The sequence below is a fragment of the Monopterus albus genome, unplaced genomic scaffold (assembly GCF_001952655.1).
Source record: "Monopterus albus unplaced genomic scaffold, M_albus_1.0 scaffold56.1, whole genome shotgun sequence".
Lineage (NCBI taxonomy): Eukaryota > Metazoa > Chordata > Actinopteri > Synbranchiformes > Synbranchidae > Monopterus > Monopterus albus.
Window position 1 is genome coordinate 2,765,240 of NW_018127936.1, and position 27,396 is coordinate 2,792,635.

General features: G+C 42.1%; 1 protein-coding gene across 1 annotated transcript in view; it reads right to left on the reverse strand.

Annotated features, from left to right (window-relative positions):
- emid1 (EMI domain containing 1) overlaps positions 1 to 27,396 on the reverse strand; it is a 41,002-nt gene extending 13,606 nt beyond the window's left edge. Inside the window, exons 1-3 of the mRNA XM_020602421.1 lie at positions 27,278 to 27,396; positions 25,133 to 25,246; positions 24,234 to 24,337 (exon numbers count right to left, since the gene is read on the reverse strand). Of these exons, the coding sequence (XP_020458077.1) occupies positions 24,234 to 24,337; positions 25,133 to 25,246; positions 27,278 to 27,396 (337 nt within the window). The remainder of the gene's footprint in view (positions 1 to 24,233; positions 24,338 to 25,132; positions 25,247 to 27,277) is intronic.

A 27,396-nucleotide genomic window follows, 5' to 3' on the forward strand; every position in this document is an offset into this window, starting at 1 on the left:
ATGCAACATTTTCCACAAACGCATTCAGAATAAGCTACTATTATCAAATCCTTCTGTTATTATTATGGCAGCTGTATTTATTGTTGGCCTTAAAATCATTTGGAGCTCTGCTGGTTCCACCAGAATAAGAGCCAAGGGCATAATGACAGAACTACAGCTGCACCTCTCACTCTACAAACTGAGGTATGTGTACATGTGCTCTTGAATAGGGATATGCCTCTGTGGGTGTGTGTGAGAGAAAGTGCATGACACATGCACCAGTTCTATTATTAATGGGCCAGGGTCCTTCCTTCGGTGATACTCTACCAGTGAAAATAAACCAGAGCCCTCATGCTAACATCCTGGTTAGCCCTGCCAGCCAGAGCCCGTACACACACATCTCACACTCAGCTGCCTGTTCCTCGAAGTTCACCAACTACTGAGGCTTATTTGTTCTTTGCTTCTACAGATAGATCCAGCACCTTGCAGACAAACAGGTCTTATGGAGACATTTGTTGTCCTCGTTTCTAGTCTGCGGCAGAGGGGAGATGAATATATGTAGACAGCTTCTGTTTCTGCGGCAGAGGGGGAGATGAATATATGTAGACAGCTTCTAAAGCCTTATCTGTACTCTTTTCTCAAGTCTAACTGTGTTATGTCAAACTCTGATGTTCCTGCGGTGAGATACAGCGCAGGGTCTGGCAGCAGCTGTGAATGATAATATCAAAACAGGCAAACACTGCGGCAAGCCGACAAAGTAGAGTGCAAGGTCCTGATCCATCTCTGTCTGGTCAATTAGCTGAGCTCAGCGCTGTAGCATCATTACAGACCAGGCGCTGACAGCCAGCCACGGGAGGCGGTTGTTTCTGTTTCCGCGCTGCCTTGGAAAGACTGAAGACTGCTGCTGCTGCTGCTAACTTCACACGCATGAACCAAAAAGGCACAAATACACACACACACAAGGTGGCTACTCAGAACATATGTTTGATGAGTGAGTGTTTTTGGCCTATTTTTGAATCCAAAAGTAACACATCGGGGTGATGTAATGATACTGGTATTGTTTCCTTCTGCTCTTCTCCTTTTCACTTTCTCTGTTGGCTCTTTTCTAATACACCTTTTCCAAAAATAAAGAGCTGCACTAAACCAGGTTACTGTGCGATTTAAAAACTTCTGTCCATTCCTGCGTAGTGCAACTCAAAAAATAGACAGTGAACAAGTGTCATTTTTTCCAAGCAGATTATGTGAAGACAGTTGACAACCGCTTAATGAACAATTCTTACATATATCTTAAATTTGGCAAATAAATCACTATGCAAACATAATGCCCTAAGTGAAGTGATTTCACATTGCAGGAGAGATAATAGCAGTTTCCTATAAATGATACAGACCCTCCTCAGCAGTTTAGGACAGACAGTTCAGATTTGTTTCGATCTGTATGAAAGGGAACAGATCTTACATCTGGTTCAAAACTAGCATGTACTGTAGTGTATTTGGTAATGGGAGAGAAAAACATGAATCTGTGTATTCATTTCCTCTGCACGTTGCTGGACCAGGGGACAGCCTTCTCACGTGATGGTCAAATAAAATCAATTGCAGCAAATATTAGAGTATTAAAGCAGCTGCATCAATAGGTTCCAACTCATGTCTCAGTCTGGTGCCAATGAAAAGCTCTGAACCCAGTGGTTACTGTGCTTTCCCAGAGCCACTGCTTTTTTTTTTTAATTAGATGATTGACTTAAAAGGTAGGAATCACTTCATCTTTTCCCTCTTTGGAATTGCCACTCTGCTGGCCCGCGCCTCAGCCTGAGAGCAGAGCAGCCACACACTGGACAGGTGATTACAGGTGAGAAGGAACGGCAGCCTTGCTGTAACAATTGGTCAGTTAACTGATCCCAGAGGTAGAGGTAAGATGAGCGAGACTGAATCCTCACCGTCACACTTTGTTTGAGTTGAAATCAAGTGCAGTGAGGCAGCCAGTCTACATCTGCTCTGGTTTACAAGTCTAAGCGAGGTGTTGCAAAGACCTGCTGCACATGAAACCATGTTACAGGGTCCAGGAGGTGAGATCATGCCGGAGTTAGAGAGGCTCTCACCTCATCCACACACCTCTCACCTCATCAACCAGCAAAGACACTTAAGCCAAGGCAGAGTATGGCCGCATAAAAATATAACACTTGTACTACTATGAATTCTACTTGTAGAAAATCCATATTAATAAGAAACCACATTTCCACTTGAGAAGAAGCATCACTTGGAACTGTCTGAAAACTGACAGCAAGGTCTATGATCAGATGTCTATTTCAGTGGTTAGGTAGTGGTTTTGAAAAAGCATGTGTGTACAGATGTTTATATAATTGTGGAGTACAGTGCAAACACAAAGACACAAACAGAGATGAAAACTGCAGAGAGGCAAGTACTCATCTTCAGTTTGGCTCTGGCTCTGCCAGTTCTCACATCAGTCTTTTCAGCTCTTCCAGCCCATCCAGATGTGCTCACACACATAGCTTCTAATCTTTCACAGGAAGGAGGAGGGTGTCCTGCCTCGCCTCCCACCTCTCTGTCCCACACAGAGTTGTCTTTACCTTCCCTTCCCTCTCACTCATTCTCTTGATCTCAGTCACAGTTTTTTTCCAGCACATGCCTGTAGTGATGCTGATGGCAGTGACATGCTCCCGCCACTTCCACAGCAGGCGGTGGTGTGTAATTACAGTGCAGTGTCAGGCTGAATGGTCTGACTGGTGGGATGACTGCGGTCTGCTGACAGAGGTGTTTGTTTGGCCTATAGATATCCCCTCCCATTGGCAGTCTGGGACGGGAGACTGGCCTCACTGGGTACAGAGAGCTGCGGGGTAGACCTCTCAATCACAGGATGCAGCACTCACCTTCAACAACCTCCCTTCTCTTCCTGCTTAATTTATTTTCCAGAAGGTTTCTTCATAATACCTGAAAATATCACCTCCACAGAGGCTTGGTCCTGAATACCTGCAAGGCACTTGTAGATACTAATTACACGAAGACTGAGCTTTGTTTTACAGTCACCCACTACCTTTGCCTCTAATTACTGAGCAGAGCAGACCTGCCTCTGTCCTTTTATCAAAAGCCTGAGCGGCTGTTTGCTCCTTCAATGGGCAATACGCAGCTGAACAACAGGAGAAGCAGTTTGTGTTCAGAGTCACAAAACAGAAAGAGAATCGGGTGTTTCCATAAACTTTAGAGAATAAAATGCCAAGAATTTTAAGTCAATTTAAAAACTGAATCACTCTTATTTGTTGCTGTCCCAGTAGGATCCAAAAACAAAAACCTCCAGCATGTGGAAAAATTGAAACAATTTTTCTTGTGCCATGGAAGCAAACAATGTTTTGGTTTATGTTAAGTGGCTAAAACAGTGGTGGGCACATCTGTCAAATTGTAGCGTGCTCATTTTAGATAGTATGCGGCCGGGACAGGCTGCACTACAAATCCACCCAGCAGCAGCAGATGTCTAATAAATGCATGTGGTAGAGGCTGACAATCCAGATCTCGCCCTTCACTTCATTAAGAGAAACACAGTGACAAATAAGCTCCTACCTCATTATCCTGACTGACCTGAATAAAAGCTGTTTTGTAAACTTTCCCTTGGCAAAATTCTGTCACTGAACACAGTTGGCATATTATCCAGTGATGTGCAACCTTTTCCCCTGTCTCTCAGTCTCTGTCTCTCCTGCAGTCACCAGGGAAATGAGTAAAACAGGACCGCAGACCAAGGCTCACTGGAGGAACCAATATGTTCTTCTGTTGCTGCTTTAATGTGGTTGGGAGGGGTCCGCCTTATAAAAGAAAAAACTCCCTACACACCACAGTAATTAAATCGCACTGCTCTCAGCCAATATGGTGCCTCAAGTGCTGAACAAACAACATACTGCATTAACTACAAGTTTTTGCTGCTGACTACACACACTATAAATAATCATGCGTGCTGCACTGAGCTGTTTAACAGTTTACACTTTATAAGTCTTTGTGGCTCAAAAACCCCATCAACATTGTGTGCATCTGGTTGTGCTTTAAAGAATTATTCCACTTTATTACAATTTATTTTTGGAGCTTTGCCATCGTTTCTCTCCACTGTGACCCCGTGGTACTCACCAAAGTGACTGCTGAGCCCTGATAACACAGCGACATTGCTGCAGTGAAGTCCAGTGGGCCAACAAGCACAAGGGTGTAGAGAGGTTGTTAAAACCCAACACTTTACTAGACCATAGTTGAAGCAAGAATCCAGTCTGTAAACAGTTTACAGCAGTTTGGGAAATATTTTTTTCATTCCCATTTGCTTTTCTCTTCCAAATAGGTTTGTATAATCACCTCACAGCTTGTGTTACTCATTCCATCTGACTTTGTTTGTGATATAGTCATGTTCAGTCATTTCAACAGTTAACTTAGTGAGTAAATTATTACTTACATTAAAAATGATGGCTAAGTGTAAGAAAATAATTTTTGTATTGTGACAATGAGTCGCTTTAGAAGTCCCATCTTCACAATGAAGCTGCAGGAACTCAACTATGAATAAATACCAGTGCCTACATAGGAGCTAAGAAGATGCAACATGTAAGATAATTGAGAGTTATTTATTCCTCTTGCTAGTTGCATTCCCCCACCTCAGGCCCTTGCACCTATTTATAATGTCCCATAGTAGTTTCTTCAATGAATGCACACTTTATCCAACTCTTGTTAAGGCAAAACAAACAACAACAAAAAAAACAAGTCAGCCTGTAAAATGTAATGCTGTGTTAATGGGTTTAGCAACTGTAAAGGAATTCAAAAAGCAATTTATTGTTTTTATAATAAAATGGAAAATGGGAGGTACAGGAAAAGGTTTTGGAGGGTCAAAAATATCCAAACAACAGGCTGCAAAAACTAAACAATATAAAAAGGATGCTGAACTGACCAAATGCAATAGGAAGACCAGTGGAGAAGTTTACACATTGCTTCTCTCTGCAGAAATAAGCTGCTGAATCCCTGGCACGCAGACCTTTTACTCTGACCCCTGTTCATTAACATACAAAGGTTGTCAAGTGCTTCAGCTCTCTGCCCACAGAGTGCAAGCCAACCCACAAACCTTCAGCTAAACATCCTGCACCACGTCCTGGATGAATAATTCCTTTGCCCTCCGTGTTTGAAGGACACTTTCAGTCCAACATGCAGTTTGTTTGTCCAAAGTTTGGTCTGAACTCACTTATTATGGCTCAGAGGCATGCTGCCACATCAGCCAAATGCAATTTCCCTCAGTTGGTGTGATTTGTGTGCGAGTACACACGAGAGCAAGCCTTGTCAAGAAAAAGGTTCCAATAACCTGTATTTTCCCTTAATCACCCAAGTAAACAATAAAAACAATCAAGTCCCCTTTGACAACCGTGCAGCAGGATCCATGACAACCAAACACAAAAGCTCCAGTCAGACACACTGACTGTGTGATAGTGACTGACTGCGCTTGGCCATCCAGAGCCAAGACATGATTGTTGGCCTGCAGCCATTCCAACTCCCCTTAGGATGATATTCTACTTCAATTTCAAACCCTAAACCTGCCTCACTCTGCAGGGCTATACATGAATTGAGAGCAGGAGAAGTGTGTGTAAGAGGCAGGCCAAATCGTTCCCCACTATTGTTTTAATTTTCCTCATGATTCAGCTTCTCCCAGCTTACTCCACCATAACAAATCATTTGATTTGTCAGTTTCCTTTGAGACATCTCATATAACACCCTAATCTCCATTTTGCCTTCATAAGCTTGGATCGTTTTACCGTGGAGGTATTCGGCCCTGCTCAGAGGGCTGTCAGGGTGAAAAATACATGATATACTGAACCAGCTAAAGACCACAGTTTCACCACCACCAAGACTGAGGCAGAGGAATCTTTGAGAAGAAATTTTATTTACAGCCTCTTTTCATCAGATATTCCCTTTGACATTGTAAATGTACTTGACTCCCAATATAAACATTATGTAGAAACATAAACTGTTGAGTAAAAACTCTGCCCTCTATCTGGGTGTTGCTGTTTCAACAGGCCAAGAATGGCCCATTTGTCATTTTTTAATTTTTTAATTGCTGTTGTAGTTGTTAAAATGAAGGGATTGTGTTTGTCTGAAATGATGGTGCAATGATGGGATTGTGAAACAGTTTGAGAAACTCAAAGGTGGAAACATAAGATTCCTTCAATTTATATGCAACCATATTATCACAGGTTCTTACAATATATCACTGCAGAGACACTTTACCTTATCTGCAATTTGAGTATTCAGGGCCATAATAATCTCCCTGACAGCAGATATGCTCATGCATGAAAGGACAGCAGATAGGGACGTCCGGCTGATAACAGCGCAGCCGGCTGCATCTGTGTGTCCAACATGTTGCATCTTTGAAGAAATCCTCTGTTGTGGACCTGGCTGGAGTCGCACATAGTCTATTACTGTAGAAACTTGAGTCCACGGCAGTGTCTCAAAGCCCCTGATTTAGACAGCTCATATTCTCCTCAAATAAAAACTTCACTTTAAGTCAGGACAGAAGAACTTCAGAGAACCACGGGAAGGAGCAGTTAATGTGACCACACTCCGGTAAGAGCATAGAAGAAATCATAAACTAAACTGACATCAGACACACATCTCTTCCATTAGATCATAGGAAATCCACCAACTGATACTCCATCACTCTATTACATACAAACATATGGACAGGCCCTCAAAGCAATGGCAGAATGCCAGGATCAACACCACTCCCTCCACTCTCCACAATCGGTGTAAGATTGATGAGCCTGCTGCACCCTGCTGCCTCATTGTCTTCACCATCAACTTTATGCCAAATCTGAGCATCACTCTTTACATCATTATACATTTCTGTGCAACTGTGCACCTGTTAAAACACATACACAAGACTGAGACTGACCACAGTATTGTGCTTGTGTGATATGAGTTTGAATAACACGGTCATCCACCTGATACTACTGCGTCTCTCCTCTCAGAGTGTTGACAGATGGAGCCTCCGCACTCAGGGATTTCTTGTAGACACACATAAACCAGCTGGTGCATAAAATGAAACAATATTTAAAAAGCTGCAAGGTCACATTCTCAGCTCCTTCGAGGATCAACAGAGCATAAAAAAATGTGTTCATCTGCTGTTACAGATGTTTATAAAGCTGATTCAGGTTCCAGATGGACAAATTAACAAACAGTTATTTCATTACTGAGGAAACAGGGAACAAGCTGAAACATAAAGCAAACCAAAAGAGCTGGGCTACAGTTCAATAAATTATGTTTAGCAACTTTGATATAATGATTGTGTTAACCATGCGGCGACCTCCAAGGCTGGGAAATGAAGCCAATGCAGAAGTGCCAAAACGTGCAATTCATCGAACAGCCACTTGAGGCTGGCTCCAAAAGAAAGTTGGTCCCCATAAACTCCCATGTTAAAAAGCCCAGCAGAAATAAACATGTTTACAGCCTGGTACAAAAAACGGTTTTGGTCTCTTTAGCTAATTTCCCCTTTCACGACAACTGTATGGGCAATAAACTTTTTTTTATAACTCGCCCGTTTAAATTGTATTGAGACTAAAAGTTATGCATAACAAAGGGCATGGCTGCTCTGGGTGACAATTGGGAGGGTGCTGCCACAGGTGGCTAGCCACTAGCTGTCTAGCCATTTTCCCTCAAGCCCTCTTTGCCCGTTTTTGGATTAGCCGTAGCAGGAAGAGTGAAGCCTATCAATATAGTGGCCAGACTTGAACTCTTCAGAAAACCAACGGATGACTTCACAGTGGGTTTGTCCATCTTTTATATACAGTCAGTTGTGTTACCACTGTGTTGACATTTCACAAAACTCTGTTTTCCAAATTAATGATTTTGAATTATAAACAAAACAAATTAGTAAATGGTTTTGTTTCATATGTTTTTGTCTGATGTAATGAACCAATGAGAGAGCGCTGATTCTACTAAACATCAATTTGATCATTTTATGCCATTTTGCATACATTTGCCACCTTGTGAGACACAAAGGGGTGAAAATTATATCACAACATTATATATATTCTTTTATATTGCCAAGGCCCAGATTGGAAGCAGGTTTCATTTATTAGCATTCAACCTAATATGACCTGGCTTTCTGGCAGCATTAGCAAAGCTCTCCCCTGTGTGCATTTAATGTGTAGAATTTGTATACATGCATGCACACACTGAGCTCCTTTCTAAGCCCTGGGTGAATGGTATGCTGTGTGCCAGGAATTCCTCTGTGTCTTTTTAAGGCTTGCTGGGGATTAGACCCCACTTACCTCCAGGGGCCACAGGGTGGGATCAAAGCTGATTGGGGTTTTTTGGATTCAGGGTGATAGCATGTGGAACGGCGAGCCTGTACTCAGGCTGACTCTCTGCGAGGCGCCAGGGGAACATGACACCTCAGCCGAGATGTGAAACAGTGACACAGGTTGCACGCTCCTGGTGGGGGTCAAACCTGCGCTAATCCAGAACAGCGCTAACCGGCACTGTGCTGATTGATAGCTGGCCTGCAGGAGGTTAGGCTTTAACTCAAGCAGTAACGCAGGTATGCTGGACCTCAGCTCTCTGAGGTTACACAAATATAGCACTTGAATCACAAATTAAAATTAGGGAGATTGTAATAATGGTTTCCCCCTATCATGACCACATCTTGCACAGCATAAGGAGCCTTTTATGAGAATACATAAATGAAACATGTATGTGACAGGCGGTGCAGCAATCTAGTCTTCCTTCATCCCAATCACTCGCACAGCACCAGAGGTATTACACTGGCCATACTTACACCCAGCTTCACGGAAGACATGCAAAACAAACATGATGACTGATCTGCAGTGACCTCAAAACACCTCAACAGATCCATAGAACATCCAGCCTTTACCCTGACAGAAAAAAAGGAATTTTACTTTAATCCATTTAAGACAACAAGGAGGGAAGTGGAGGAAGTCTTTACTGTGAGAGTACATTGTGTAAAGTATTTGAATTACCAAAATAGCCCACAGCAAGTCAGATGACACAGAGATGGCAAACAGCTCTGAGTTCTGGGCTTTTGTCAGAGATTATACATGAAGATTAACAAAGCTAACAAGGTGAAATCCTCTGGACACAATGAAAAAAAACAGAGCATACCCTAAAATATACTCACAAATTGCTGGGAAATTATTCTCTGTGCATGTGCAGTAATCAGGGACAGATGCCACATTAAGAGTCAACACACAGTGCAGGCAGCGGATGACACAAATGCCCGAATGTAGGAACGTCCAAGGCTAATCTATGTATAGCCAAAGCCATCTCCAGCATCTCAAACCTGACAGCAAATATTGACATACAACATTTTTCAGAAACTCCCTGGGAAATAAACTAAATGACCTTTAGGGGATTTGAGCACCCTGCAGATAAGCATAATCATGATAGATAAGGTGCGGCCAACAAAAACAATGCTGATTGTGTGTGCAGGCCATTTAATCTGCAGCGAGTTATCTCGATACTGTATTCCTCCTCTTTGTTCTGTCATTGGAGATGAAAGATTATTACCCATCAAGGCCCTTTGCGCACTTCATGCGCCCTCTGCACAGGTGTCTTTTTGCATCTAGATGTTCTATCGCTGCTCTGTCTGGAGTTAACAACAACCCCCACACACACTCACTCAAACGCAGTGATGACACCTCTGGTCTGGGTAGTGTTACTCCAACATGTGGATCTGCCTCATGTCTGCTTCCTCTGACTGATGGAAATAAAGTGGGCCCTCATGCACACAGGGGCTAAGGCTTGTTTGTGTTTTGCACCATTGGAGGTAAGTATGCATGGCTCTGTGGGCTCTACTAAGCTAAAGAGGTGCATCCAGAGCTGAGGACAAAATACACTCACCAGGGATACCGGGTTCTACAATTCATTTTCCAGAGCAGGGCTCATGGAGTGTTTCGGCATGAGAGCAAAAAAAAAAAGAAAAAAAGAAAAGACCTAGGAATTTACCTAAAAAAGCGTAGCGAGTCTAAAAGTCAAGTTGAAAGCTACAAGTTTAAACATTTCAAAAGCTGTCTTTGAATAGTTTTCATTGAAAAATGTAAGAATGGCAAAAAATCTAAATAACTATTTGTAAAAGTACAAGCACATCTGTTATTTAGTTTTTTTACAAGCTGAATATGAACAACATCAACGAGCTTTCGTACCATTTATAATCACAAATACAATACCATAGGTTCTAGCGTGAAGTAAGTACGGCAGCGTTGTAAGCATTAATTTAGCGAAAAGTCAGATGTGTTTTACTTGAAAGTATTTTATGCTTCAAAGACAGATTTATTAAGTGAAGAGTGAGTACTCCAAGCTGTAAAACAGATGTAGGGATTTTTTTTTAGCTTACTTTTTGGTTAAGCAGTGGGGTGGGTGGGGGCACTGGAGGGTTCAGTCTAGGAAAACTCTCAGTGATGCACTATTCATCCTTCCATGTTATTTTACGTTTAGCGCTTTCTCCGCCTTGGCAAACAGTGACAAGGATGCTGCTAGGAGATGGAGTGCTCCATCGTTACTGTGACTTCCCTTCTAAGTCGTTCTCTGGCTAAATACTGTGATGGGGACTCTGAAACTCTCCCACAGTTCACAAGAGCACTGCAATTTACTGCCTCTATGACTTATCAATCAGAGAAAGAAATGAGCAAACCGCTGGGAAAAATTAATAAGCAGTAAAGATAAGAGGATAAGAAAAAAAGCTACAGCGGGTTGAAGGTGGGATGCTTCTATTCACAATGTTTTCACTCCCTTCATCTTCCACCATCACACCAGATTGAGGGTCTTATCTCTGGAAAGCACTTCAACACAACATGCCCAGAGACAGTGTGAAGACACGCACACAAGGATGAAAGCATATGCATACAAGGAAGAGGCTCTCGTGCAGGGGAGTGGAAGCAGATTACAGGATCAGAGGAGGAGGGAAAACAGATCAAAAAGAAGCAGAACTATTGCAGCCTTTACAGCCAGAGAAAGAGAGACGACCAGACTAAACGAGAAGCCAACATTTGCCGAGCCATCAATCACAATGCTGAAACAGACTGAGGGATCACAGTTTCAGGTCAGCAGGCACTGGCCGGCCCTGCAGGGCTCCAGCAGTGGCTGACGTGGTGGATGCAGCCCTTATCTCAGCAGCACACTACAAAGCAACACAAGCTCCTCTTCAAACTCCTCCCTGCTGGTATTCACAAAGTTCAGCAACCTCCTCTGCACTCCCTCACATACACTGTGAGAAACTGCTGATTGAGGAAAGAAAGACTTAACAGTAGAAGTTTTAGAAACATCTGTGTACCTCTAAAAAACAAGGGCTGCAAGTAAGAATTACTGTTCAGGATTCGTGAACTGATTGTTTATAAATGGTAAATAATACATATCCATCAAAAATGTAACTGGCTACAGGCTTCAGCCATTTATTAAACTCACCGACTAGAAATAAGACCTAAAACATTTTAGTGGTTATAAAAAAAAAAAAAGTTCTCATTTTTATTTTAAAATGTTTGTGTGTGTGTTTTGATGGACCAATTTCTTTAGCCCATGACATGTCTCAAAATAGTGAAAAATCACATATTTTAAATGGTCCAAAGCTAAAACACTTAGTTTTTTTTAAACTAAGAAAAGTAGAAAGTCCTCACATTTAACAAGCTGGCACCAGAGACTGTCTGGAATTTTTACTTAGAAATTAATTAAAAAAAAACTGTTTGACTCTATTTATTTACTTATTCATTTTGGTTGATCAATTATCAGCTCTACAAGAAAAAATGCATGAACACATACAATACACATTGCAATACAGGAAGTCTTTAACTCATACAGGTGTTGGACAGTAGCAGGTATAGGTCCGAGATATATTGGCAGCTATTTGGGGATTTGAGGGAGCATGGGCGGGTCAAAAATACAAAAGTATAGCATGATGTAACAGTCTGCATGTTGTGTCACATCCAAAAACTTTAGAGTAGGAATGAAAAATACAGTATGTAGATGCTGAAAGCTTCACTGAACTTTATAGAATCATTCATTTGATTAAAGAGGATTTATACTGTTTGCCATTTTAATCACAAACACACACAGTGTTTATCATCATATGCACAGTTTTGTTATTTTAGCAGTAATTTTGAGATGAATGTTCCCCAATGGTCAATGAGATACATAAATATATACAGTAGTTTCACTACAGAGCTTCAGAGTCACAAGGGAGAGGTCTAATGGCGTACAGTGTCTTATGTGGTTTTTTTGGTCTAAATCACATACAGAGGACACCCCAACCCCACCCCCCTGTGGTCAGTAATTCATCAGAGTGGTTGTGGTCACAGCAGCCAGAGATTAACACTCCTCAGTCAGAGGGAGCGGAGCGCTCTGACAAACATGTACATAGTGAGATAAAACATCTGGCTTGTCTCAGCTAAATATGTCTCCCATGTGTGGGTGCATTTTCAGTGTCCATCTGGCTAAAGAGTACATGTCTTTCTATGGTTGTGTGGACAAAGGGTGGTATAATACCATCACCGTGAGGTCATTTCGGCTGATTCTCACAACTTCAAAGCATTGTTTGAAGGTTAAGACTTGTTTGAGGGCTAAGGTTAGTACTCAAGTGTAGGTTAGGATAAGGGTTGGGGTTAAACATTTAGCTGTAATAGTTAAGGTTTGGGTGAGGGGCTAGGGAATGCATTGTGGCAGTGAATGTCCTCACTACCATAGAAAGGCAAACACATGTTTGTGTAGTCCAAACATGACGCAAGTGTCCTCTCTGTTCACCCCTCTTCATCGTTATTATCTGACAGCGCAGGTTTTCCTTTGGAGCAAACCTGGAGCTCTTGGCTGAGATTGACCTGAACTGTACAGGCACTTAGTGCTGCAGTGAAAATGGATGGATGTGTCCGACTATCTGACTCCAAAAATATCTGAAGTACATCAAACTATGGCACGTGAAGATATGGAGAGAGAGTGTGTGAAGAAAACAAGTGTTCCTCCTTCATCTCCTCTTCTCACAGTAGAAGAACACAGACAGAGCGGCAGCTGATTAAGGACTTCAAGATCCAGTGGTTGACCAAAACCATCACCAGCACCTCTTATTCTATGAGCTCTTAATCCTCTTACACATCCTCTATCCTCTGCTATTTATCATGTTTTTAACTGGTTCATAAAAGGCACTAGTGAGAGATTGTCTTTCACCCTCCACACATGAAACATGAAGGCTAATTATGCTGACTTAGTGGGTTGTTTCTGTTAAACTACAAACAGTATGAAAGCTGTAAAAAGAAAAAAAAAACATCACAAGTGACAATTTAGGACAAACCAACCTTTAAAAGTCATTATATACCCATCTACATAAAGCTATATACCAGAATATTATAAAAAGTTCATCATCTTTCTAAAAGCTTCACAACATCATTCAGCGGTCAGGTCATAAGACGCTTTGTAAAAGCTTCACATCATTCAGCGGTCAGGTCATAAGACTCGACACAAGTGGAAAATAAAGGTCGCTTTTTGCTGTTTTAGCACTTAAGGCTATGAGAAGCAGTCATCACGTCTGAGGGCTGATTGCACAGTGACAATGTTCAGTGATAATCCCTTTGTCTATGCACTGATTGATTCATACTGTACAGGCTAAACGTCTGTGCCTCGGAGTTTTGTGCAACCACTGACCTTATTCACACAGTGGCCATGTTGCACAGTTAGAGTAAAATACTTGGAGAATTGTCCAGATAGAAGAAATGGAAGATGGAAATGGAAGAAAAAGCATTAAGCGGGTCATCTTATATGGCCACACATTCCTTGGCCAATAAGCATGTCCCTTTTTCCATGCACAGTCAACCACATTATGAGATTACAACACCACCAAACTCTGCCATTCACTTTCAGCATTAAAACTTTTCATCAATTCTCCCTCAACTTTCAGTCCTTCAGGTGTTGCCAGAGAGGAGGGTGGGTGCTTGCTGCTGAAAGAAGCTGCCATAGTCTTGACTGACAATTTCCTGAAAAACTCCAGTGAACTCAGCTGCACTTTTGGAACAAAAAGCAAACTGGCAGTAGCTTGGGCTAGGGTTTCTGCACTGTCAGGTGCAGCCAGGGGAAAAGAATTCCTGCTTGGCAAAAAGAGCTGCTCTGATGGATGAATGATTCTGACCCGTTTTTGTAATTCATCTCTCCAGCGCCCACTCTCCTGTCCCTGTGAGGATCAGGGAGTGTGTCAGGCCTTCATTTACAAAGCCACTGAAAGTATTAGCTCAGACTTGAGAGACCTCTGGAGTCTCTGTATTTCTAGGTATTAATGCTGACCACAGTCTAACAGTGTAGATAAAGGCATAACCAGGCAACAATAGACAAAGAACAACACCTAAAAAAGAATATGAATACATAGGGCAATCAAATCCCCCTGGATATCTCAGTCAGTCATCTTCCTAAATGCTGAGGCACTTGTACAGCCCTCTCTTTGGCTTTGATCATTCATTTGATTTACTGATACTCAGGCGCTAAAAGGGACACATTGTATTCCCTTAGCATGACTAGCTCATGACATACAGCTCTCAGAACTTAGAACTGGCTTAGACTACATGAATATGCCAAGAAATGTTCGATGATAATACTGCTACAGTACTGCCGCTTCAGGAACAATACTTGCCATTCTTCTGCAGGAAAGCACAAAGGCTGCACCCCTCATTTCTCTGCCCTTTCACCCCTTTTGGCGTCCCTATGGCTACCCACCCACACCCAGGGGGTAGTGGTGCATGGACTGTGAGGGGGTCAGGCAGAGCATACAAAGACAAGGGAGCCTCAAATCTAATTTTACTTCTTAAGTTCTGTTACATTATGAAAAGATAAATTACCTCGAAGGAACATTGTGGTTATGGTTACCAGAGAAAGTATGATTCCCATCATGGTTATTACTTCAGTCTGTTCTTTTAACATGAACAGGCCTTTCCAGTTAAGAACCATAAGTTCCACTTCTCCCTTATAATATTTTTCATTTGTCTGGCTTAAAACAGCCTGCAAGTGTCAGCTTGTGACAACAAGAGCAGAAGGAAAACACATCCTCATATCTGTTTTCGCTCTCTGGGCCTTTTTCTACCTGGCAGCTTTTAGAGACCCCCCCATCTCCCAGAGGGAAGAAAGGGGGTGAGAGCTGGGCTCTGACTTTCAGGACAAACCTTAATGCTCCACATTGTTTAGGGTCGAGAACCCATCTGGCCACAGATTTAGTAACTCTGATTCAACAGGGCTCTGTTTACCTGAGAAGCTAGGTTTACAAGGGCAGAGTGAAGGGTTCATATAAAACACATTAGCTGAGAATAATCCTTTTGGCCTTTTGTAAATAAAATGTAACGATGGGGGATGTCCAAAGAGGAAAACCAGTTTCAAAATGCTCAGAGAAACCAATTTGATCCAGAGTTTCTGAACTGTACAAGTGTAGTTTCTGACATAACATTACCATCATTTACCTAATTTCAGATAAATATTGATTTATGTATTCATGAAATATACACAAATTATCCATCCATCATCTATATCCCTCATCCTGAAGAGGGTTGAGGGGTGCTGGTACACCCTGGACAGGTTGCCAGTCTTACACAAATTATAAAACTACAAATATATAACCATATTTATAAGTAAACCTGTATTTGTTATTCTTATTTTCTTTAGTTCTGCAATGTGTGAAATGGAAAAGGTATGTCATTTGGTGGATGTTTTTATTGAAAGTATCTCAGGCCAGCACACATTTCAGCATTAGTTGCCTCAGTGAGACTGTTAAGAGGTTAGAGTCGCAAAAGGTGCAAGTAGCCTTTATAGCTACACTGTAGCTAACATTTTCCCCAAAAAGGCTGCAATTAACATTTCCTTCACTAATTAATCTGCCAATTATTTCCTTGATTAATCTATTAATTGTTTGGACAATAAAATGTCAGAAAATAGTGGAAAGGCCTGGAACAGTGGCTTTTACACTTCAAATAGCTGGCCATCAGAGCAGAAAGCAAAATGCTGCTGAGGGCAAAGACAACATGAAACAAGGTAGTGTTCTTGTCAATACTCTGTTTTGATGATTGTCCTGCAGTATCTGACTCTGAAAGCTGACCAGACATGCATCATGTAGTCCCCATCAGGTGAGACGGAGCCCTTCAGGAGGACAATATGGAGGACAGCCAGCAGAAATACAAGGGCAATGAATTATTCTCTGTTCCTGAACATACAGTCAATAATAGCAGCAGAAAGAGCAGGTAGAGCACAAACTCTGGAACACATCGCAGTGATTTATTGCCCTGTCAACCTGTCTGTCATAAGGCACACATGCAACTGATATACAATATGTTTGCATGTGTAAAAAGAGAGAGACAGTGAGCATGTGTCTGTGTCCTGTATCAAGTTTATCAGCTACAGTGACTCAGCGAGTTCAGCTCACTGCCTTTTTTTTAATGTAAGAGTGGCTTAAGCAATCTATGGTCTATAAATCTATGGTAAATGGAGTGCGAGTAACATGTCTGTCCATACAAATGTGACATATATGACCGTGCTTCTCAGAGCAGGTGTTTTAGTTCCTTGAACATGCATGTGTGTGAGCATTAGCGTTTGTTTGCTGCCAGGCCCTGACTGTGGGCTCAGCATGAATGAGTGAGAGAGCCATAAACACCCGAGGAAGCAGGAAGACACAGACACCCTCTCTGGACTGTATTTATGGCCCCGATTGAGGCAGAGGGAGGGGGATGGGGGAGTCGTCATGCACGGCCCAGCTCTGGCTGTGGCGGGGCTCCAACCAAAACACCGGGGCTGTTAAAGCCCCCCTGGATGAGTCCCAGGGGGCAGTGGAGCGAACGGAATGCAGGCCTGAGTTTAGAGGTTCAGGGGTATGTCCTGTTGTTAATGAGCTCACCCCACTGGGCCTCTCTGGCTCTGAGCCCCCAACACTGCCTAGCTAGCCACACCAGCACTACTACAACCTCTCTCTCCAGCCACAAATGGGACTGAGATCAATAATACATACCACACTTCCTGAACTATGTGCACATCACACACGAGACGATCTCAACACCACATGTCCCTCCAAGTGAGCAAGAAGATGATAAAAGGAAGCCCTACGCTGTGCTGTGAACATGCCTGAATGTGTGTGTAGGACCATAGGTGTGTGGACATTAAGCGAAGCTCCTGAAACCCAACCTCAGATGAGGCAGTTCAGCAAAGAAGATACCAGCTTTTTTCCCTAAATCATGCACATCTTACATGTTCTCTTAGTGCAGGGTAAACAGCCCTCACTGGCTGTGAAAGACGTCTGTGCTGACAAAGGCTGTATACTGTATGTGGCAAAGCAAGTTTATTTTAAACAGCTCATTTTGTATAACGCACTAAAAACATTAAACAAGAAATACCACAAGATAGTAAAACACACTGAATACACTGTATATCACATTTATAGAGGGGAGGGACATTAATGCTCACATCTTATGGAAAAGTCATTATGTCCACTCACAACCTTTGATAAAGTCTTTGAGGCTGTATTTCATAATTTTTGATTGGTACAGTCTACTTTAAATCCATTTGCTTAAATGCTAGAATTTATTGTGTGTCTTGTAGACAACATAATGGACTCTCAACCCATGGATGCAACATGAAACACGACACAAACAGCATAAAGTAGATTTACATACAGTACATAGAATGCAAACTCTCTTCTTGATGATCTGCAGTCTGGATTTGAATGTACCAGAGGTGATTATGGTTCTATGAATTTAGCAACACTGCCTTAAATACCAAGTTGAAAACACAAACAAAACACTTGCAAGCACTCTTCTATAGCAGTAGATTTCTCACAGCGCTCATCTGTGCCTATACAATCAATACAACTGACTAAACACTCCCATTTGGCCCACCGTGCTTCAGCTTTAGACATTAGACATTTGATCTTCAGGAGGTAAATTCTGCTATCCTCTACTCTTTTTCTTATAGTCAATCAACTGAGGTAATTTTTCTTTGGTCCTCAGCTCCTTGAGGGGAATGCCTGCTCCTCTGTCAGGTTTGAGCTCTGAAAGCCAACCAGGCATGTATCTAATTAGACTGACTGCCGGTGCACTTCATCCAAACCTCCTCTCCACTTATCTTCAGTCCAGAACTAATCACAACCATCAGCACTACTCCCCTCATCCCCATTGAGCAGCACATCAACCACATGACCAAATGGAAATATATGCAAGCACAAAGTAGAGCTCAACTTTGAGCTCAGACAGGAGCAATGACTTGAATTTTACACCTTATAAAAGAGTTGCAGTGTTTGGTGGCTGGGAAACCGAGACCGAGCCAGGGGGAGATGTTTGGGAGGTTTATGACAGGAGAGCCTATAAATTATGTCACCACAACATCCTACAAAAATCTCTCTGTGATGTGGTGATTTGTTTGTGGTTTAATATACATAGGAATGGAGGAGGTCTCTCATAAAATCGCCACCCACTGAGCCACAACACTTGAGCCTCTCCTATGTAGTGTTGTACATGTATTTATTAACTCATAACAGTAACAAATGAACAGCTACATCATCCAGGCTACTTGGAGTGTAGCAAAACCACAGACAGATAGAGGGTAGCAGAAGAATATCTAACCTAAAATCAACTGTTTTTATTGTATTTTATGCTTTTGTGGTCCAGAATATGGATATAGCCAAGGAGTGGGGATGAGACACAACCAAGACATAACAGGATTAAAGGGACTCACATGACTAAAAAAAGGGGGGAGCAGGTAAACAAAAGAGTGAATTCATGTAGAAGTCAAGTTGAAACAATTAGTCACTTGAGAGAAATTCAGTAGTAGTAGTTGCATCCACATGGAAAGGGATGGGAAAGTGAAAACAAAAGTTGGCACAAAACAAAAATGCACTGTACAGTATTTTGAGGTTCAGTAAAGAGGAAGAAGATTAAGACAGAAAAAAACTGGAATACAAGTGGATATATAACTGGAATTCTGAGACAGTGATTTGTAATAAGTCCAGGATTGCGAAAGAGAGCGCCAGCTTTAATGACAGTCGCTGAGAGCATATAAGTAGAGCCCACACCTGAGGAGGATTTTAAAAGCTTTAAATGTTTCTTTTTAATTTATCTCTCTACGTGATTTGTTACCAGTTCACTTGGAAAGGAAGAGAGTGCCATTCCTCACTCTGCTCCTCACCGCGTGATGGGTCACTCAGTCAGCACACCAGTCCACTTAAGCTACTGGATGAAGGGAAATGCCTCTGCTTTATTGAGGACAGAAAAATAATCCAGCTGCCATAGCATGTGAGACTGTGTGTGTATTTTTGGGTGCACGTGTGTCTATTTTCATCCCTAAAAGTTTTTTTGCACTGCTGAGTTGGCCCACTTTATTTCTCTCTGACTGCAGGGAAAACTGTTTTCAATACGCTCTCATGGGAAGTCTTGGGAAATATTAAATAAATCAGTAAGCAGAAGAGGCATTTCCAGTCCAGGAGCCAGATACATAGAACTTGGCTTAGATTCAAGGCTAAGTATGCATGAAGCTTTAAAAAAGAGTCAGTTAAAGAACTGTGCATCTCGCTGCCATTTATTTTACATTTAGGAACAGACTAACTACCAGAAGATGCAAATCAACAAATGGAGTGTGAAGCATTAAAGCAAATGTGGATCATCCCTATGATCTTCATGTACAGAAAGGAAAACACAAAGAAACATTAAGTGTGCCTTTTCTAAAAATTAAATGTATAATCATATCTCCTATAAGTCCAAATGAACCTGGCTGTATTAGAAAATGATACTGTGTCAGCCTGTTGCCTTTGTCCTGCTAATCTTACAGGCAAACATGAACCATAAAGCCACAGAAATTTATAATTATAACTCTTATGGCTCTATCATTGTTATTCCACAGGCTGCAAGGTGTGTGCTGTACAGGCTACGCTCTGTATGTGGCTTGCATGGAACACGTCAAAATCATGTATAAATATTTATTAATACATGTTCAAATATGGGTGGCAGCGTGGTTAGCAATGTTGCCTGCAGATATGCAGGTCAGGTTGATTGGAAACTATAAAATTGCCTACAGGTGTGAGTGTGTCAGCTCTATGATAGGCTGGCGACCTGTCCAGGGTGTGCCTTGTCTCTCGCCCAGTGTCGGCTGGGACTGGCTCCAGCTCCCCCGTGACCCTAGGCAGTAGAAGTAATACATGGATGTTCAAATATAAATTCCTGAGCCCCTGAAGTATAATCTTTGGATTTTTCATAAACATGAAAGTGTATGGTAAGAAAGGCAGACATGACAAGATAAGAGGCTTCCCTCCACTGTTGTGTTAATTTTAGGTCATCTGATTGGTGATTGGAGTTTGTTAATTAATGCCTGTTATGACAATTCCCCTGAGGGGAGCTGCATGGAATAAAACGGCTGGATGCTCCCTTGTCTTATCCCATCTGGAGCTCTAAGCCAACTTTGCCTTGGGCTTAGCACTTGCACCAATAGCCATTTCCATAACCATGAATATCAGCTGCTATGGCCTCTTCTGCACATTGACTGCAGCCGGCCTCCCTGTACGCATTCAGTGTATGTGTCTTTGAAGACCTTTTCTCATGAATGCATAAGTATCCTGGATGAGGGCGTGAGTGCAGCTAAATCTGACATCCACTATGTTTTGTGCGAATGAACTGGGGCAAGAGCAAATAACACCTGCTTATAACGACACAGGGGAATCCAGGAATGTGACTTTAAGAAGAGAGGAGACTAATAAGGTCACTTTAGGTTTTGTTAGCGTAATGAATGGTAGAAGAGGAGTGGGAGTGAGGACCCCCTGCTCTTGTTCAACTCCCTCCCCACTGACCTCAAGTTGAGGTCCCTCCAATCACAGCTAAAGCCTGCTGCCATTAAAGCAGCTAATCACACTGAACAGCTGCATCCCTCACTGTACAAATCCTCAACACCTCACTCTCCCACCCACATATTCACTCTGTCAGTCAGTCAGACAGACACATGCACCGGTCTTCATGCGCTCCCACTCTCTCTACTAATGGCAAGCTGCAGCCGACCGATGTTTAAAGCACAGGGTTTAGCGTGTAGGCCTGTGATAAGCAGCGTTGAGCTGTGAAAACACAGATTACATTTCTGCAGCTTATTACAGACACCGTGTCTCTGCCTCCCAGCCATATACTATAATTGCAACCCAAAACCCGCTGCCTCCGCTTGGCTCTGAGATACAGCTTGATGGGGACCCCTACAGTACAGCTTTGACAGGCGTGCTAATTTAAAAGTCTAGATTCTCTCATATGTTTTGATGCATGGTGGCACCCTCCTGTGAAAATCAGCAGCGGTATTTCTTTTAAGCACTTTTCCATAAATTATGGCCACAATATCAACTGCAGTCTCTTAGTGTCTTTTTGTCATACTTTAAGACACCATCAGGTTAGCAGTTAGAGGGCAAAGGTCCACAATGCCAATGAATGTTACAGGCTCACAAGCTGCTGAGTGTGCAGTTGTACCCTTCATTGTTATACTGTATGTTGATACTGATACAATTGCAATCGCAAAGTGGTCTTTGAGAGCCAGTTCTAATGTAATAATGATGTATTTATGGGTTAAATTTGATATTCTCATATAACAAAATTGCCTCTAAATGAGGTATAATTTTGATATTTGTTTGATGTAGCATAAACTGCAATATCCCATCTGAAAACAAGCATTTACTTACTTAGAATGAATGCCAAAACCAACCAGGCATACATTAAATCCCTACTTCTGGCAGGCTATGAAAGTGCCTCCATCTGCAAATACTTTGCCTTTTTTCTCAGGCTCAATCTGAGATAAAGACCATTGTGCTCCAGGTCCAGAAGAAAGACAATATCTCCCAAACCTCATAGAAAACAATTAGGGCCCAGTAATTACACCATTGCCCTGGGATGACAGCCAAGTTCTGAGGTTTTTGTGAGGAAGAAAGAAAAAAAGAGCAAATGTAAAAGGTGCCTGTCTAATGCAATGTTATCTTGACTTTACTCAGACTCTGATGGTGTAAGTTTGTTTATCGCCCAGGGTGTGATGTAATGTTTTGCTGTTCGAGCACTCAGAAAGTGATAGGCCAAAACTCCTCAGAAGCTTGTGTATGACTGGACGACAGCATGGTGTGATCGCTTCCCATAATGTATCTCTGCACAGTTGCTTTGGTTTTGGAAATGCATAGTCCAAAACTTAAACAGAGACATGTTATCTTTACTGAAGACTGAGCCTGTAGATGTACGTATGTTGCCAAATCAGCTGGCAAGAAATGGGGTGAGAATGGAGGGACACAAGAGAAAACAGCTCTCTCGTCTCCATTTAAAATAGACCCTGCTGGTATGGACATTGTTGAAATATGCTGTAATGCAGGCTGGCCTTGGGAGTCAGACATGGCCAGCAGATATTGGGGTGGCCTGGTGAAAGAACAGTGGAAGTAAAGGCAAGCCAGTGTGAGTAAAGAAGCGGATCATACACATTTTCCACAGTCTGTGAAAAGCAGACAAGCACAGGAAAAACGATGATGGGAGAAAAGGTATATGGACCTCCAGAAGAGCTCTTTGTGGAGGATTATGAGATTTATGAGGTCAAGAGCAATATGTTTTTAATGTCTGATCAGACTGTAGATTTCAAAAAGTGCAATAACAGAATAGCTGTTTATTCTGCTATGTAACAGATGTTTCATTTATGAAACCATTTCAATTCAGCCTAACTCAAGGTCAAACAGGTGCTCACGGTCGTCTGGAAGTCCACAAAGAGCCGCGCCGAGATCTGCAGACGGAGCCACACACAGGTATTAAAAGCCCGGCTTTGAAACTTGCACTCATTGAACTACGAGTGCAGCTTTAACATTCACTTGGCAACACTATGGCAACAGATTTAAGCACAATCCTATTTCCAGCTTTGCCTGTGTTGCAAGATTGTGTTTCTCCTTAAAGTGGCAAATGAGGCAGACATCAGTGGGATATCAGGTTCTACACTGGCAAGAGGTTCTGCTCAAGCAGCAAGTGCAGAACAAAGTGCTGGTGGCCCTGGACAGCATCCATGGTGCCACAATGGGACCTGTCACTTTCACTCAGCTCCGCCTGTGATCTGAGCTACCCGAAACAACACTTAGATAAGTGACTAATCCCAGCATCCCTGCTAGCTTGACAGCCCCACACTGCCATAACAACTGGAGGGGAATCTCCTCCAGCAACAACTTAATTGGATAATTTTCTCCCTGCTTTTGTTAGGTGAAATCTGTGTTGTCTGATTGTGAAGGCGATTTTTGACTTTGAAAATGGGCAAAGTCTAAAATAAGCATGATTTTTTTTTTTATACGTGTCATGTGTAAGCAAGCAGGAACGGTGCAGACATCTCTCCAGCAGAAACCAGAGTGTAGCAGACTAGAGGCCACTGGGAGAGCAGAGTGTTGCTCTTAGCTTACCTGGGAGTGGGAGCATAACAAAGAAAAGCAGCCTCTGCTTTTAGTACCACAAAAAGCCACCACTTTAACCACTATAAATGTTTATTGTCCTTTGTGTCACAAAGCCCAACAATTTAGGTTACACCCAGTTAAGTCCTGGGTGCTGGCATAAACAGACGCTCCACCCTTCTCCCCAGTCTGCTGAGACACAGGGGCCAATGTCATGGGAAGTCATTATACACTGCGAGTGTGTATGTGTATGGTGGGCAGCTACTGTAACCGAAAAATGAAAACAGCAGTGGCACTCTAAGAGGCAGAAGACTTGGTTCCAGCTGGACCAAAACGCTGAAAACCACACAAAACAATCAGCCTTTATGTAGCACACTGACTCTTGAAATGAACAGATGTAAACTGATTAATAAAGTGGAGGTATCTGACCAACCCTGAGGAGACTGAGGGATCTTATTACTTAACTTCAGTTAGAAGACAGAAGCAGCCTTATGTAAGCCTGATGGAAATCACTCCTGTTTATAACTATTACTTCTACACGTGTATTGGAAAGCAGATACGCAGGTCATAAGACAGCAATGCAAAGCAGAGAGATGCAGATGGTAATAAATAAGTAAGTGTGAAGAGACAAAGAATCATAAAAAAGGAAACAGAGGCAGGTAAAGGAAAGCGGACACACTAAGAGAAAGAAAGAAAAATGAACATAAGTGAAACTTGTCAACTTGTTTCTCTAAACCACTTCAAAGCCCTACATTGTGATGGTGGCTACGTCCAAGCAACCTGGCTGTTGTCCATTTCTATCAGCTGCTGTATAGCTAAAGCGTTCATGTGTCCACGAGTCTCTGAAAACTCTCTTTCTGTCTTGACTTACTTTCTTCACACGCTGCACCACTGAATCCTGGACAGCACTTCCACTCCAGAGAGGTCACAGTGCGGTACACCACTTTATAGGAAGGTCTGACCACAGTCTTGTAACTGAAAAACACACATGAGATCTCAAGCCATCACATAACAATAGCTGTGTGTGTTTAGTGTGGTTGTCCTGTGATCTGGGAGCTTTGTGAGGCAAAAGTATAGAAAACTGAACTGAAGGGACAAATACTGAAAATGAAAAACCCTACAGGGGAACAAATTAAATTATTATAAAATATAGAATATGAGAAAATGTAGTTTTTTTTTTATATTACACTCTAAGGTAGTACAACAAAGGAGCTAAACAACAAAAGCAGTGCCTATAAAGTAGATGTTTTACATTTCAAGAGTTTTAAGGTGGACCCTTCTCTGTTAAAGGTGCATTAACTAAGATTTTAACACTGCCCGATAAATCAAGTGCAAATCTTCCTTCTGGGTGTGTTAGCATCTATAGCTAATGTGTTTGTTTTGGTAACATTAGAAATCTAGCATGGTCATGATTTTACCTTTGTATTGAATTAACATGATTTGAATTTGGGAGTAATTCAAGCTTTGTATAATGTTAATGCCTCGTGTCATAATGCATTAGCAGTAACCAGAGCATTCTACAGGACTGACACATTTATTCAGTAGTCAGCTAACACTGGCCTCAGACTCCAGGCTGCATTTTGTACAGAAAGCCACAATCACGCATCTGTAGTTTACATCGCCGCTAGGAAACAGGACGTGTATAGCTTGGTGTCAGTTTGTTTGAGTCTCACTTGACCCTCTAGAGGCTGAACAGAACATAGGAAGAGTAACTTTAAAGGGTTGGTATGGTGGTACTGCAGCAGCAGTGGTGAAAAGGGCCCTTCTCACCTGCTCCCTGTACATCCGTGCGGCCAGTGGCATGTCTGGTAGACCCGCTGGAGGACTGTCCCATTCTGCACCTGGCAAGTCACCGTCTTAGTAACTGTATGAGGACACCAGTTCCTGAAGGGAGAAACAGAGTGAGTGAAAGTCAGAAATACAGAAAAAAACACAATAGTAGGACTAGCTTGATGTGTTATTTCCAGATACAGAAGAAAATCAAATTTTCAAAGTAAATAAATCAAGGAAGAACAGTGTGTATTTTCAAAACAAGTTTTCTCACACTATAGCACGCTCACAAAAGGAAATTAGCCATGTAGTCACACTCAGTCCACCATTGTCTTCCCTTCGTCTTTTGCTTTGAAACTTCTTTATGGTGTTTAAATGGTTTTAATCAGCCCCGAGATTTGCAGGAGTGCATTGTGGGTCATATTTACACTGCGGGCTCTCCTCTATAAATTTGCATCCAGCTCTCAGAGGAGCCAATGACCCCTAGGAGAGAATAAAAAGGAAAGTCCCATACAGAGATTAGAGTTTTTCAGCATGGGTTAATGCTGGGTCGTGATGAGTCTACTCCCTTTCCAGAGAGCTTTATCATGATTCACAGAGGCTGTTAAGAAAATAACCTGCTGGAGAAGGAAAGCTTATGTAAAGGTCAGGTGATGCCATCATTAGGCTAAAAGTTACCATAGTATATGTATAGGTGATTCATCTGAGGAGACATCTACCTTCTTGGTTTTAATGGCTCTAGTAGCACAGCAGCAGTGAGAAATGTTTATGAGAAAAGGTTAACATGAGAGTTGACATGAGCTTCATGTCATCCCTTTACTTACCAAATCAGGAAAACTGAAGTGTGGTTACTTGGTGGTGATATATGGAAAACACACTGAGGCAGTTTGAGCTACCATATGTTACTATTACTTTATCAACAGTGAAAGGTACAAATACTCTGTCTTCATATGGCTACAACTGGAGAAGAAGCAAGGAAAACAATTACTATAGCCTGTGTTTATACAGTCAAAAAGATGTATAGAAAGGGGGAAACCACCAAGGAGACTGTGTGGTTCCTAGCACAGAACTACACTTGGTGTATTCTGCTGCCAATGTGTTTGCAAGAGTGGGAGGGTGTTTACCACTAAAGTCTGTTTGTCAATATGCGAGACCATATGTTTGTGTGTATCAGAGACTGCTTACATTAAAGGAAACTGCCAAAGGCGGAGGATGTGAAACAGCCTTGAACTAGCTCCCATTAACAATCCCCACATGTGGTGGTGGCCGCACACACAGAGCCGGGCCAGCGAGCAGGGACACCCGTGAACTACTGCAGTACTTTAGAGACGCTTATTTTTCATATGGCTACATCTTTACCTGGGTTATTGATTACTCTTGGATTTTCTCTGTTCATGTTAATTTAGCCTATAAAACAATCATTTTTTGTATTCTTTGCTGCTTTTAGAAGAAAAAAATGTTTTTGTCTGATTAAGTCAGAAATAAAAATGCTTGAATCTAAAAGAACAGTCCACAAGTAAGAGAGTTTGAATTAATCGTAAACTTCCCAAGCAAAGCTGTGGTCAGGTCGAGCTGGAAGCACAGAGGAGGGGGTACTAACCCCAACTCCTCCCTAGTACTTATCCTCCAGAGTCAACAGATAAACATCAGAATTTCCCAGGCTGAGAGGAGGGTTCACCTGGGAACAGCTGTGAGAGTTTCACCAGGGGGTATGAAAAGATAAATGGGAATGCATTTTATGCCCCCCCCCAAAAAAATTATTTTTGCATTGCACTTATGCAATTACCAAAGAGAAAATGCCAACCACAGTTGCTTCAGTGAAAGAAAATCAGGCGGCCAAAACTGATTTACACAACACCTAATAAGTACAAAGCAGCAAGAACAATACTTCTCCCACAGCAGATGATGGAGATATGATGACATTTGATGCATCATTTTCTCCTCTGGGATATAAAATACTCTCTCACTTACAAGCTCTGGAGCAAATAAATTTCCTGACCGTTACTGAGAACTAATATACAATGGTCCAGTGATTTTTGTCTGGCACAGGTGCTTGGCACACTTAGTCTTTCACTCTAAAATATTTCCTAGTCAACACTTTCCTCTCACTGGAGGCACCCTTGTCTTATGAAGTGTGAAACCTACCTGCACCATGCTGGTTCACTGGCAACAGCACCAAGCAGGCCCACAGTGAGTATCAGGTCTCTTAAGCACACATGGCACACGAGGAATTCAGGACCCAAGCTAAATAAATCATCAACCAT